This window comes from Mesocricetus auratus, unplaced genomic scaffold, assembly GCF_017639785.1.
Source record: "Mesocricetus auratus isolate SY011 unplaced genomic scaffold, BCM_Maur_2.0 Super-Scaffold_100003, whole genome shotgun sequence".
NCBI lineage: Eukaryota > Metazoa > Chordata > Mammalia > Rodentia > Cricetidae > Mesocricetus > Mesocricetus auratus.
In genome coordinates, this window is record NW_024429188.1 from 40518517 (window position 1) to 40533215 (window position 14699).

The window sequence follows — 14699 nt, forward strand, 5'->3', positions numbered from 1 at the left end:
TAAACAAAGATTACATTCCCCCCAAAGTTACTAGCTGAAACCAGGTGCAGTCAGGATTATTCAACCTTGAAAAGTCATAATGAAGACAGGATATGTTCTGATATGCAAAGAGTAAGATTCTTTTCATAATTATGGTTCATTCAGCAATAACTGGCTGACTTAGAATCTGGAAGAAAGTGAGCAACAATAACAGGGTCTTTAGGCATACTCCGTTCTTATTAGCAGCATTGACTTCACCAAAGCTTAGTGATCATTAGCAACTATCATGACAAAACTGTTCAACCCCCTAAGATTAAAGCTTTTAAAAGCTATTTTATGTAACCCATTGGCATCATGAACACAAAAATATGCCACTTCAGAGGACACAACTTGAGAAGTGCCACAAAAGAGGAAGGTGGACTAAGAGAGAAGCCAAGACTCATGGCAGGAAAGAGCCAAGGGTACTTTGTCTTTTAGAAACTCAATTTTCAGAGTGAATAGTTTAGATAACTCCTGAGGCCTCCTCCTGAACCATAAATTTCCTTTTGCCTCAGCATTTGTATTATGGACCAGTGTCAAACTCTTTCCATTGTTTAAAATAATGGTGAATTAAAGCAGGCAAGGTGGCACAGGTCTACAGTTTTAGGTACTTGGGAAGCTGAGGTGGAAGGGTCTCTTGAGCTCAGAAGTAAGCAACACTGACCATAAAAAAGTAACTGCAAAATGCAAAATGCCATGCAATGTAACTCAGTGGCAGAGCATGTGTAAGGTCCTGAGTTCAATCTCCAGAATGACTGGAAAATGACTGCCAATACAGGACAAAAAATCTTCGGATAAGAATCTATATATCCCCCTCCCCGCCCCCATCAATGCCTGAGGCAGGTGGGAGAACTAGCCCTGCAACTTATCTGGGGAGGTAATACAATAGAGCCAACTGTTGGCAGAGGTATGGGTGACCCAGCCCTGAAATTGTAAATGTGGAAGACATGTCCCTATTATTCATCTATCATGCAGGGGTATGGGGGGAGAGATGTCCCCCTTACCACCCACTGCCTCCAACAGACTAGTGAGATGACTCTTCCTTTGCCAGCTCTAGCACTCAGGAAAACAGGCCCTGCTCCTCACCTAGACAGCACAGCAGAGCTGATCTGATGTTGTAACCAAGGGAGAGCTGTTCCCATTAATCATCTGACATATGACAACATGGGTAGAAGATGAGTTCTCCACCCCACTCCCACCCTACCCCTCCACCCATCAATGCCTGAGACAGGTGGAGGAGCTGGCCCTGGAGTCACAAGAGCAGAAGAGCTGTCCCTGCACCTGCCTGGGCAACACGGTAGAGCTGGCCCTGAAGGTGTAAGCGCGGGAGATGGGACCCTGAGATCATGAAGGCAGAACTGGCCTCACCTCTCACTCAATGCTGCAAAGGTGAATTAGCAGGGGCCATGCTGGAGAGCTCACCCTGGTGGTGAGGACAGGGTAGAACTGGCGGGCTGACTAACCCTGTAACTGCCAGACCCAGAACAAGGGTTGTGAGTTGGGCTCACCCCGTTTGTGATCTGCTGGAGCAGGTGAAGGGGCCAGACTTGTAATATCCAGTTAGTTTTATTTAAATCAGGTCTCCCAGTCAAATGGTTAGTCATCCTTCTTATATACTTGTTTTACTAATATACAGTTATTCCCTCTAGTTTTATTAGATGCAGTCTCCAGGAAATCACATTGAAAAATACTGCTTGTAAATGCAGATAATTCTACTTCAGGTGGATATGGCATTTTATACTAATCAGACAGACCATGGTAACTCTCACCATACTGACTCTGATCCTTTAACAAAGATTCCTAGACTATACTGTGTCCACAGGAAATTCTCATCTCTTAATCAAATCTGTAAAGTCTGTTTTACTAGTTATAACCATATATTAGGATGTAGAAATCAGTGTGAGAATATCTGAGGTTTTTTTAAACATTTATATATTGGGAGGGTGAGCATGGAAGTCAGAAGACAACCTGCGAGACTCAATTCTCTCCTTTCTCAATGTAGATTCTGAGGATAGAACTCAGGTAACCAAGCTTAGCAGCCTTTATGCTGTACATAGACAACTTTGAGGAGAGGGTCCTTATGCTGCCTATAACACCAGTTCTACAACATTAAATTTTCCAATGGGTCTTAATAGAAAACAACACAGAGGACACGAACTCCCAGGCTAACAAGGCAGCTAGCTACTCAAACACAGACCTTATACCCACAGTTAAGTCACTCTGGGTCATATGCCAGGGTTCATTTAATGAATTATGAGCACACAGACTAAAGATGAAAAATACAATTCCACTACTTCATGTGAGGATACGTTTTAATTTCATAAAACATTAACCTGAAGAACTAGAATAAAACAGGTTCAATCCGGTAACAGAGACACAGACCCTGAAACAGCCACAGAAAAGACATCAGTTCAAGGAGAACCTTCTCAGTTACTTGTGTTCAAAATGGAATAATATACCTCTGACATCACAGTGGTGCTCGGAGGGAATAACAACATCCCTCACTGGATGCTTGACCCTACAAATAGTTAAAGAATCTTCACTTAGTTCTGTTGTTGGGCAGCCATTTTAACCAACCCATTCCTAGCATTTTGTGAGTTGAGAATTCACAGAATTAGCTCATTAGAATGACCAGGAAGCAGCCTGGTGGTGATGCACACCTTTAATCTCAGCACTTGAGGGACAGATCTCTGTGAGTTCCAGGTCAGCCTGGTCTACAATGCTGGTTCCAGGACAGCCAGGGCTATACAAAGAAACCCTGTCACAGATCAGAGAGTCAGTCCTAACTCTACAAAATGTTTACATCAAAATATAGTTAAAATCTCTTTACTTTTCCATTTCTACCCAGTAACCAAGTTCCAATTACCTAACACCTCTACCCTGGACTGACTGACTGGTCTTCGGGCTTCCACATTTCCCTGCTACTCCACTCTAGCCTCCATGCATGTGTGTGCGCACGCACGTACACGCGCACACACACACACACACACACACACACACACACACACACACACACACTTACTTCTCCACACATGCCAGGGCATTGCTGTTAAAGTATAAAGTCAATTATGAGACCAATCTTCTGACATTTATCCAATATTCTTTGAGTAAGACTGAAATTCCTTGAAAAGGCTTTCAAGGCCTTCAGTATCTAGCTGTCTAGCTATTTTGGCTAGTTTTTCTGTCAATGATAAAAGCTAAAGTCATTTGGAAAATGGGAACTTCAATTGAGAAAATGCCCCCACCAGATTGGCCTGTGGGCAAGCCTGTGGTATACTTAGTTGCTTCCGCTCACAGGGGATGTGGCACCCCTGAGCTGGTGGTCCTGGGTCCTATAGAAATGAGGAGCAAAAAAGCCAGTAAGCAGCACTCCTTCATGGCCTCTGTGTCAGTTTTCACATCCTGCCTTGAGTTCTCAATCTGGTTTCCTGGAAGATGGACTACGAAGTATAAGAGGAAATAAAACCTTCCCTATCCAACTTGCTTTTTGTCAGGGGGCTTTATCACACAGAAACTATAACTAAAATACTAGTCTTTGTTCTTTATCATAAAATGCATCAATTTTGTCATTTCCAATGGTATTCCGGTCACAAAAGCCTTCTTATCCTCCTTCTTTAGGTCTTTGCACTTACTGGCTCCTTAAGCCTCAGTGCCTTTACTTTAGTTTTATATGTGCCTCATCTCTCAATCCAGGGTTCAATTCCGTTTTTATTTTTTATTTTTTCTCATACATACATTCTTACAGCAGCTTCCCCTCCTTCCACTCCTCCCAGTCCTTCCCCCACCTCCCCTCTCTCCAAATCCAGTTCCTCCATCTTCCCCCAGGAAAGAGAATGCCTCGAAAGGACATCAACTGAACATGGCACAACAAGACACAATAAAACCAGACACAAACCCTCACATCAAGGCTGGGCAAGGCCCAGAAGGACAAAAGAGTCAGTGCTGCGGAATAATCCTTCTGTCCACTGAAGAAGCATTGCTCCTGTTAATAAAAAGCTGACTGGCTGATAGCTAGGAAGGACTTTTGAGGCAGAGCGAATGGTGGGAAGGAAGGATGGAGTCAGGGAGTCATGAGAGTCGAGAGCCAAATTTGGAAGAAGCAACATGGGAAATTCATAGATGAGGTAAATCCAGTTCCTCCATCTCCCCCCAGGAGCACATAGATGAATAGAAATGGGTTAAATTAAGTTATAAGGGCTAATTAAAATGAGCCTAAGCTATCAGACAAGCATTTATAATTAACAGTAAGTTTCTGAGTAGTTATTTGGAAGCCACACAAAGAAACTCCACATACAAGTCCGAGATACTACCACTCCCACAGGAGTCCCCCTGAAACACCAAGCCAACAACCATAACATATACGCAGACAACCTAGCACAGACCCAAGCAGGCTCTGTGATTGCCACTTCAGTTTCTGTAAACGCCCATGAGTCCTGCTTAGTTGATTCCACAGGCCATGCTGTCTTGCAGGATTCAATTCTTAAGATAAAAGTCAGTTGGTCACCCTCCAACTACCACCCACTCTCACCCCACTTAGAATGTAAGCTTCTCTATAAGGAGCTTGTTCACTCCACCTCAGTATCTAGCACACAATGAATGTCCTCTGTTGAATAAAAAGACAAATTAGGCCAAGTGTGGTGGCGCACGCCTTTAATCCCAGCACTGGGGAGGCAGAGCCAGGTGGATCTTGTGAGCTCAAGACCAGCCTGGTCTACATATCAAGTTCCAGGACAGACAAAGCTATATTATAGCTAGACCCTGTCTCAAAAAAATAATTTAAGAAACAAATTACTATCTGATTCTATTAGAAAAACAAAGGCAATCAGAGTCACAGAAGTATTTAAAGGAAAAGGCACTACACTTCATAATAAAAGTCTAAGATTACCTTATGTATGATTACCTGGTTGACTGTATGGATCTTCATACGCATCGAGCCAATAAAACTGAAACACTTGTTCATCCTCTGCCCCTTTTACCAATGGGAGGTGACTGGAATCCACTTGAACTTCCTGAACTAAGAAACTGCTTTCATCCTCCTGATCCATGTCCCAACAAGAGACATCTGGGATAAAACTTTCTCTGTAGAAATCACATTTTCAAAAACAATAAAATCCAAGAGAACAATTAGAGTACTATTTTTTCTGGAAAAAATCGTAAAATGCACTTACAAGAAAGACATGGTCCCTTTCTTAGGATCTGTCTCATGTTTCACCCTCTCTACTGGCTCAGTCTCTTGGTCCCAAGTTTTGGCAGTCACAGGCTCCCCATCTACTTCCTCAGCTTCCATGGGCTCATCAAAGTCACCATCTTCAATTTCCATTATCCCAGACTCCTGCTCATCTTCTGGAAACTCTGGCTGGGCCAGCTCTCCTGTAAACATCACCACATATTCTCATCACGTGCTAGGGCCATGTGGCACAAAGCTTACTCAACATTGAAATAATAGCCTTTTTCTACATTATAGCTGTATTTCTTTTTAATCTTCATGTTGGATGTTCTTAATTTTTACAACTATAAATCCAACCTTTCCAGATTGGACGTGCCACCTTCAAAATTACCTCTACCCCTGTATCACCAAGCCTCTACATGTGGCAGTTATTGCTCAACAACTTGCACCTTTTTGCCTGACATGAGACTTACCAGCAAATTCAGCACATTTAAGAGGAATGGGAGTTAACAGAGGTTCCTTCCTGAGGACTGGGGAAGCAGCTTTTCCTGAAGGAATTGCCTGTAAATGTTTTTAAGTGTTTAGTCAGTTAGAACTGCATACTAAAAATATGCAACTGTCCTACCCTGACCAAAGATAATGACAGTTCCCACTTATAAAAAGATTTTGTATATTATTAATGTAATGGCTTCGATTATTTTACTGTTACCTAGATTTACACAAAAAATACTTGTTTCCAGGTAGAAAATTATTGCATTTAACACAGTTGTAATACCTATAATAAACATGTACTAGTTACTACAAAATTTACTATGAAAAAAGCAGGCACATGCTATTTTTGAAACTATATATTGAATGGCAGTTCTAATTTAAAAGAAACAAAACAAATTCAAAATCTTCATCTCCTTCATAAAGCAAATAAAACAAATTTAAAGCAGAACAATAAATCAAGAAAGAGGCTGTTTCTACTGACTTTACCTTAGGGGAGTGCACTGAGAAAGGATTGAGCAAAGCTCCAGTGGATCTTTTCTTTTTTGGTATCAAGACAGGTGGTGGAGCTATTTGAGATGTCTAAAAGGAAGGGGAAGACAAGACATTTCATTGTCATGCCTGGTTTACCACATAACAGAAAAGTACATTTCTTTGCTTATGCACAATAAGTAAAGCATTTTCCTTCCCTGCCCCCCCAACAAGATCCATGCTCTCGTATTGCAGTTACTATAGCAACAATACTACAGAAATCACTAGAAAACCAGAATATATATTTAATCCATCCCTAATTATTTTTCTTTCAAGAATTTAACATACTCTCTTTACTTACACTTTCAGGTATTACATTTACGATCCAACAAAATAGAACTACATACTGTTGGTATTAGTAAATTAATCCGTAGTCACTTAGAAAAAAGTACACCTCTAAACAAAAGCTACGTCTATGAGACATGACCAGATCTCAAAATTCACATCGTTTGAGTTCTATCAAAGGCAGTTCACTTACTCTTACTTCACTCCCACTTAGAATTCAGAAAGGGACTCTCATACCCAAGTGTGCAGATTGACAGGCTTCAATCTATTTACAGAACATACACCATAGCAACAGAATACAAGCAATAAACATTCACAAAACCAACTCCTGGATGTATTCTTACTACTTCCAACACACACCCACACAACCCATCAACATAATCTTAGAGCACTAACAGTTGGAAACTCCTCACCTAAAATAGTGAGAAGGAACCTATTAACAGTGAGAGGAAACTAATTTGTGGGCTTTTGCTTTCCTTTTGTATGTGTGTTGGGGGGAGATTTTGTATGTGCATGCATGGTGGTAGCCTGGCACTTTTCTTTCTAGTGATAGTCTGCTTTGTATAATTACTGAACTGTTTCTTCAACCTATGTCCCTGCAAATCTTACAACTCCAAGAATTCACTTACCTCGGTGTTCAGATCCTGTAGAATGTCACCTAGCAGATCATCCTTGGACAAGTCTACTGCTTTCTGTATATTATATAAAAAATTATTTTCAAAAAGTTCAAATGAGAACATTCTGGAATAAACTTTTTCATGCAGACCACACACATTTCTGAAAGGAAGAACCTAATCCCATTAGGCCTTCTCGACTCACTCTTATCTACTACTCAGATTTTAACAATCACCTGTGCATATTTAATTTTTAAACTTAGACTCCCAGCCTCTACTTTCATCTTTTGCCATAATTTTCTTGCTTGTCACTAAAATTAAGCTTACTGTCATTTTAGCAATTCTATTCAATTTTCTCTTGTCTCCTAAGTTCAAACCACTGAGGTACCTAAATTCACATAAAACCTAAATTTACCTTACTAAGTGCAATTCATAGAACGTTACTCAAATATGTTTTGAGCACATACCATTTGGGCAATGAAAAATTAAATTCATTTCACAGAGGGAAAAAGTCAAACTATAAGGAAACATGAAACTCACATCTGCAATTTTCTTCCCAGCACTAGCAATGAACATTGCCTTGATATTGTTTGGTTTTGTCACTGAAGGTTTCTTTACATCCTTCCTGTCCTTTCTGCAGGCTCTGCCATCACTTCCTATTGAAATACAAAGTATTCAGAACACACCCAAAATGGAAAACTAAAGCCTAGTCCCAGTCACTCATCTGTATATGAGAACTTAAGAAGAAAATAAATTAAGAATTCAAAATACAAAACTGGGAAATTCTGCACAAGGTACACAGGAAAAAATCCTTTAAATAGATAAAGAAAATGAAAGGCTGAATCATGAAAAGCAATGAAATACAATGAATTAAATATCAGGGAGTTAGAGGACTAGCTGTTAGTAGGAATGCAAAGCTTTGAAAAGGGGCTAGTTTGCTGTCTTGCTTCCCACAAAAATAAGATAAAGTTAATCTGGAACCAACAGCAACTGAACACATGTTCTATTCTGTATCAAAACTGAGAGGCACAAGCATACTTGCACATTCTGAGAGAACTTTTGTCCTCTGTCTTCCCTTGTGGGCATGACTAAATCACCTATGAACTTTTAATACTGTCCATTTTGGTATCTCTTTCTGATTCATTCTAAAAATTATAAATCTAAAAGACACTAGAATGAATAATTAAAACAGTGCTGTAGCAAAATACACAGACTAGATGATGCAAAAATATCTGAAGAAAGGTGTGTCACTCCTGTAAGAACCTCATGAACACATGTGTCTCACTCTTTTCAAGTACCTCACTTTATACAGCCCATTCTTAATTATATTAAAAATCTTTTAATAAACTTCAACTCTGCTTCATAAAAAGTCTAAAGAAAAACCCAATTTCTTATGAAAATGTACTGCATAATAAAGTTAGCAACTCACATTACTTCAGTTTTCATGATGACTAACCATTTGCAAAACAGTAAATCAGTTTTAAAACCAAAATGACAAATTTAAAAATAAAGCCACACAAGTAATTGTGGGGTTGCTCAAAATTTTTACTGATCATTTTTTGAAATTTCCTTTTTATTTTTGGTTTTTTGAAACAGGGTTTCTCTGTGTAACCCTGGCTTTCCTAGGACTCACTCTATAGACCAGGCTGGCATGGAACTCTGGAACTCAGAGAGCTGCATGCTTCTGCCTCCCCAGTGGTGGCATTAAAGGCGTGTACCACCACACCTGGCTGAAATATTAGCTTAAAGATATCTAACCTCCAACTCCCTTGCTTGCTCTAGCTTGCCCCAAGACCCTCCAACAAACATCTCTCTCTCCTACTTGTGTCCTTTCCTACTATAACCCAGAATACGATTAATGCTGTCCATATGTTCATCAGTATGATACCAAAATTTAGGCTTTATTCTCTTCCCAAAGATTTCTAGTCTCCTTCCTTCTAGCCATCAACTGCCAATAGCTCCGCAACTAGGGGTAAAGTACTTTTTTGTTTGTTATTAGTTTTGTTTATTATTTTTGTTGAAAATAAGATTCTTCTCTCATACACTACATTCTGACCACAGTTTTCCCTCCACTCCTCCCCATGTCCCCTCTTTCACAGTTGCACCACCCCTCCTTTCCTCCAAAAAAGAGCAGGCCTCCAAGAGATGACAGCCAAAAAGAATACAACAAGACACAATAAGGCAAGGCAAGGTTCTCCTACATATCTCAAAAGCTTGACAATACATTGTTACCAAGGCTTTGGGAAAACAGACACTTGTACACTGTTTATTAAAAATGTATAATTCCTATGAAGAACATACTTGGGCATAGTGGCTCAGGGTTGTAATCCTAGCATTCAACAAGCTGGGACAGGAGGACTCAAGAAGCTGAGACAGGAGGAGCTTGAGTTGAAAATAACCTGTGCTATGTAATGAGCCCCTAAGCTAAAAAAACAAACAAAAACAGGGCTTAAGAGATGGCTTAAGGCAGCACCCACATGGCAGCTCCAGTTCCAGGGTTCCTGACAGCCTCACAGATATATGTACAGATAGAATACCATGAACATAAAATAAAAATAAATTTTTAAAAAAGAGAGAGATGAGTTAGGGCACTAGCTATTCTTGCAAGCGACCAAACTTCAATTCCCAGCACCTACATGATCACAACCATCTGTATAACTCTACTAGTTCCAGGGGATCCTATAGCCTCTGTGAGTACCAAGCATACATTTGGTGCAGACATCCATGTAGACAAAACACAAACATTAAAGATGAAACTAAAGATAGGTGCTAGAAAGATGGTGTCGAAGTTAAGAACACTTGTTGCTCTTGCAGAAGACCCAGTTCAGTTCCCAGCACCCACAAGGTGGCTCACAACCATCCAGAACTCCAGTTAAAGTTTCAGGGGATCTGATGCCTGCCTCTGATCTTCATGGGCATCAGGCTTGCACATGGTACATATACTTACATACAGGCAAAATAGTCATATATACTTAAATAAATCTTAAAAACTTTTAAGATAATTAAAAAGTTTTCATATATACTTATTCTCTAAGCAAGCAACCTCATTTCTAGGAACTTTCCTTGAGGAAGGCACAGTTACTGGATATGGTACTATTCAAAATAACAAATTATCCAAGTAATTGTTTTTCCAAGGAGTTAATTGTAATGAGTGTATACTTAATACTATGAAGCATCCACATGATGCTTTGCAGCTACTGAGACATAAACATGAAGCAAAGATTTCTACATACTCTATGTATCACAATAGAGTGAGTTACAGGGTAGCTCACTATGTGAAAAAAAAACATTGAGAATAACTATAGACATTATCCTGTGAGTTCCAGGACAGCTAGGGATGTTACACAGAGAAATCCTGTCTTGAAAAACCAAAAAGTAAAAGGAGGGAGGGAGGGAGGGAGGGAGGGAGGGAGGGAGGGAGGGAGAGAGGGACGGAGGGAGGGACGGAGGGAGGGACGGAGGGAGGGACGGAGGGAGGGAGAGTAAATATTGATGTGGAATTCTTTAGTTCTGGCTTTGTTTTACTGTGCTTTCTCATTGAATTCTTTTCACTGGAATGCAGTTGGTATATTTTTCTACCTCTATGGTATGCTGCCAATCTATGATGAGGTGTTTTCAAATACAGTTGACCAAAATTCTGTAAAGTTCCTTTAAATTTTAAAGTAATCTTACCAGGCTTCTGGCAAAGGATAGTGCAACAGTGAAGAGCTGTGGGTATGTGATGGTACAAAACATTAAGTCAAATTTTCTAAGACTTTTCTAGAATGCCAAAACTTCTCTTCACTAGTATCTAAGCAAGAAGAATACTGTAATCATGGAAACACAATGATGGCTCCTCCACTCAAGAAATACTGCATATTTTCTTTATACTGGCTACTATGTAACTCCTTTCTGAGATGCTTCCTATCCATTCCAACTTCCTACTACACGGCTGGCAAAATTAAAATACAGACAGGTGATAGTATCAGGTCAAAATGATACAATTAACAACTCTGCCATAACTCACGCATAGCCTCTACACCTCAGTGGCAATGAGTACATCCACCCATTCCCCATATCTGAATACAATTCCCTATTTAAAAGGAATCAAGATTCTAGGGAGAAACAGCCAATTCCAAGTTTATGACAGAAATGTACAAGGTAAGTACTGAAACATCATCTTTGCCCTAAGCTGGGTAATGTTTTAAGACTGGTAGGAGCCTGTCAAAAGGTTGATTAAAAGGACTCCACCAAACAAATGTGAACCTCAAAAGGAAAACATGAGAGGGTGGGGAAATGGCTCTATAAGACCACTTGCTATGAATGCAAGATGACCCAACTTCAAGTCCCTAGCACCCTAATAATAACCAGGTGTGGCCTTGCATGTCTGTAACTCCAGTGCTGATGGGCAAATGAGTAGATTCAGGGAGTTTCCTGGACATCAAACACAGAAAAAAAAGAGCAGATCTCAGACCCCGTCTAAAAGAATTAGGTGAAGAGTAAAAAGAGACAATTCCCCAATGTCTTTCTCTGGCCATGACATACTCACCCACATCTATCTGTGCTCAGCAGCCAACAAACACAAAAGGAAACATGCTAATGGATGCTAAACTTTGCTAGTGTATTTCTTAGAAACACCCAATTTCAAAGTCATAATATAAAAGAACAGAGAAGCTGGGTGTGGCGATACCTGCACTGCTTAATGAACACGTGGCTGAAGTCAAAAGATCACTTGAGTTCAAGAGTTTGATAACAGCCTAAGTAACATGGCAAGACTTTCTCTCAAAAAGCAATTAAACAAATAATTGAAAAATAAAATAGGAAATAATATCACCAATAGCTAATCAAAGCATTTGGTGAAGTTTTGTGATAAAATAGTCTGTATACATGGCTTAAAATCACCCTATAACTACATATGTACAAAGGGAAAAAAGGAAGTTTTACAAGTAATCTGACTTTACCATCCTAACCAAGAAATCAAACTTATTGTCAATAATAATGGAGTGAATGACATTTGATCAATGGGAAGGTCTCCATTCCATCTATGCTGTACATGTTGCCACATTTATTCTGAAACACTTGTCTAACCTGAACCTGAGCACAAAGAAGCAATCAAGAAAATCCCAGACTTTGGAACATTCAACTAAATAACCAGCCCTTTAAAAGTTTTGATGCAATGAAAGACAAAAAGATGCGAAGGGAGGTATAGCTGTTCAACACACAGTAAGACCGAAGAGTAAAGAGACATTAAAAACTAAAGTAGATTCTGCATCTGAAAGAATTATGGGAGCCAAAGAGATGGCTCGCCAGGTGTCAGCACTTGCCTTGGTTCCCATATTGGACCCTGCCTCCAAGCAAGGTGAAAGGAGAAAACCAACCCCCAAAATGTCCTCTGACCTCCACCACATGCACTTGGTGACACAGACATGCCAGTGTATGCATATGCTCCTCTCCCTCCATCCCTTCTCTCACACAGTAAATATGTCAACAAAGAGTTTTAATTATAAAAGATGTTTCTGAGATAATTCAAATTTCTCCTATAGACAACATATTAGATAATACCAAGAAAATGGTGCTATGGGTAAACAGATAAGCATCCTTACTCTGAGGAAGCCACTGCTGAAGTTCAAAAATTTCACCACAAAAGTCTCTGTATATGTGGTTAGGAAAAGGGAAAGAAAGCAAATTTATAAAATGTTAATCCAAAATGAGGGTTACATCATTTAAAATTTCAATTAAAGCAAATTAATTCCCCAGCGGGCTCACCCAGCCTTTTGACACAGCAAAGTATTATCACTTGCATGATGTTATCTACTAAATTTACTACTGATTGCTACACTATCAAGTTAACAACTACAACAAATTCATCATGTTTTAAGGAAGTTTACAATTTTGTATTGGGCTGCCTTCATAACTATATTAGGTTATAAACCTTTTTTCCTACAATACAATTATTAAAGGGTAATAGTCTAAATACATCACTTCAGTAGGAAATAAAAGACACTACTTGTTGTTGTATCCCTCAAAACCCACAATTCTAAAATTACTAACGAACTGGGGACATCATATTTTTATTTCCTGCTATAATTTTTGCTTCTTACATGTAATTTTTCTACCCAACTGTTTCTCTACTTAACATATTCTCAAAGGCAGACTATCAGAATACATAGTCATTCCAAATTTCTGGCAATTTTTCAAATCTCAAAATGACATTTTTCAAAACAAAATGTAGGTACCTTTCCCAGAGGTGTCAAGTGCATCATCCTCAAGGTCATCATCAAAAATCTCTCGACCATCTTCCACATAGCCTGTACCATCTGAAAGAACGAAATTTAACATTGGAATCAAGTTTCTAAAAGTGCCTGAAAGATGGGCATGGTGGTGCATCCATCTCTGCAATCGCAGCACTCAGGAAGCAGAGGCAAGTGGATCTCTGTGAGCTGGAGGTCAGCCCAGTCTACAGAGTGAGTTCCAGAACAGTCAGAGATACATAGAAAAACCCTGCCTCTAAAATAGAACAAAAGGGAGGGGGAGGGGAGGAGGAAGGTAGAGTGGGAGAGAGAGAAATCAGAACCTAGAACCTATAAGCAGGAACCAGTGAGCTTTATACAAGAACAGAAAGACCATCCTTCAAAGTGCCAGAAAGCACTCAAATCTCACACCTACAACCTGCTGTATTCTTCACAGAAACGATGGTTTCTTATCGCCACACCATAGGCAGAAAACTTGAGGCTGAGGTGATATTAACTTACTTACCCAAGGCTAGATGGAAAGTAGAAAAGGCAGAACCTGAAGTGTCTCTCTTAATTCCACAAGCTATGTATGGGACTGTGTGTTGGATCCACAGATTGGTAGTTTCTCACTACTACTTTTTTTTAGAGGAAGACACTGATGATTAAACCCACTGACCCAAGTATTCCCACTCAATTCCAACATGGTCATATCCTAAGGGATTTATTTTTAGGTATGTGCCTATTATTTTCTAAAGGGTTAAGTCAACTTCCTATTTTTATGTTTCCTTGTCTTCAAAAAACTAAGGAAAATCTAAACAAAAAAATGTAGCAATGTTGTGACACCATATATTGACTGCCAACCAAACTGACAGGATCCAGAAGCACCTAGTAGATAGCCTCTGGGCATGCCTACGGGAGGTCATCTACATTAAGGTTAACTAAGGTGGGCAGACCCATCTTAAGTGTGGGCTGCGCCATTCCATAGAGATCCTGGACTTAAGTAGAAGAAAGCAGACAGAGCACAAAGAATTCCTTTCTCTACTTCCTGACTGCAGATACAATGTCACTTCTGCCACCATGACTTCCCAAGGATGATGGACTATAAACCTCACACTGTGACCTAAATAAACCTTACCTTCCTTAAGTTGCCTTCATCAAATATTTTATCACAGAAAAGAGAAAGATAACTAATGGAAATGCCTCAGGCACAGAACTGCCCCACATGACAATCAAGAAGTAACTGACACAGTGCCTAGCAGGCAATTTCCTCCCACATACCATCATCCACGATCCAGTCATCATCCTGACGTGCCTGAACCAGTTTAGAATATTGCTCTTCATCAACTTCTTCATAAACACTTGTGAGGTCCTCAACCTGCCATT

The 14699-nt window shown here is 39.8% G+C and overlaps 1 protein-coding gene across 5 annotated transcripts in view; it reads right to left on the bottom strand.

Moving 5' to 3' along the window:
- The window catches only part of Pola1 (DNA polymerase alpha 1, catalytic subunit), a 304504-nt gene that overhangs the window by 281618 nt on the left and 8187 nt on the right, over nt 1-14699 (bottom strand). For all 5 annotated transcript variants that reach the window (XR_005876750.1, XR_005876751.1, XR_005876753.1 and 2 more), the window contains exons 3-10: nt 14595-14691; nt 13320-13400; nt 7645-7760; nt 7120-7182; nt 6164-6256; nt 5659-5746; nt 5187-5388; nt 4919-5097 (exon numbers count right to left, since the gene is read on the bottom strand). Coding sequence is in view for 1 of the 5 variants with exons in the window: in XM_040744194.1 (XP_040600128.1) it covers nt 4919-5097; nt 5187-5388; nt 5659-5746; nt 6164-6256; nt 7120-7182; nt 7645-7760; nt 13320-13400; nt 14595-14691 (919 nt within the window). In the remaining 4 variants the exon portion in view is untranslated. The remainder of the gene's footprint in view (nt 1-4918; nt 5098-5186; nt 5389-5658; nt 5747-6163; nt 6257-7119; nt 7183-7644; nt 7761-13319; nt 13401-14594; nt 14692-14699) is intronic.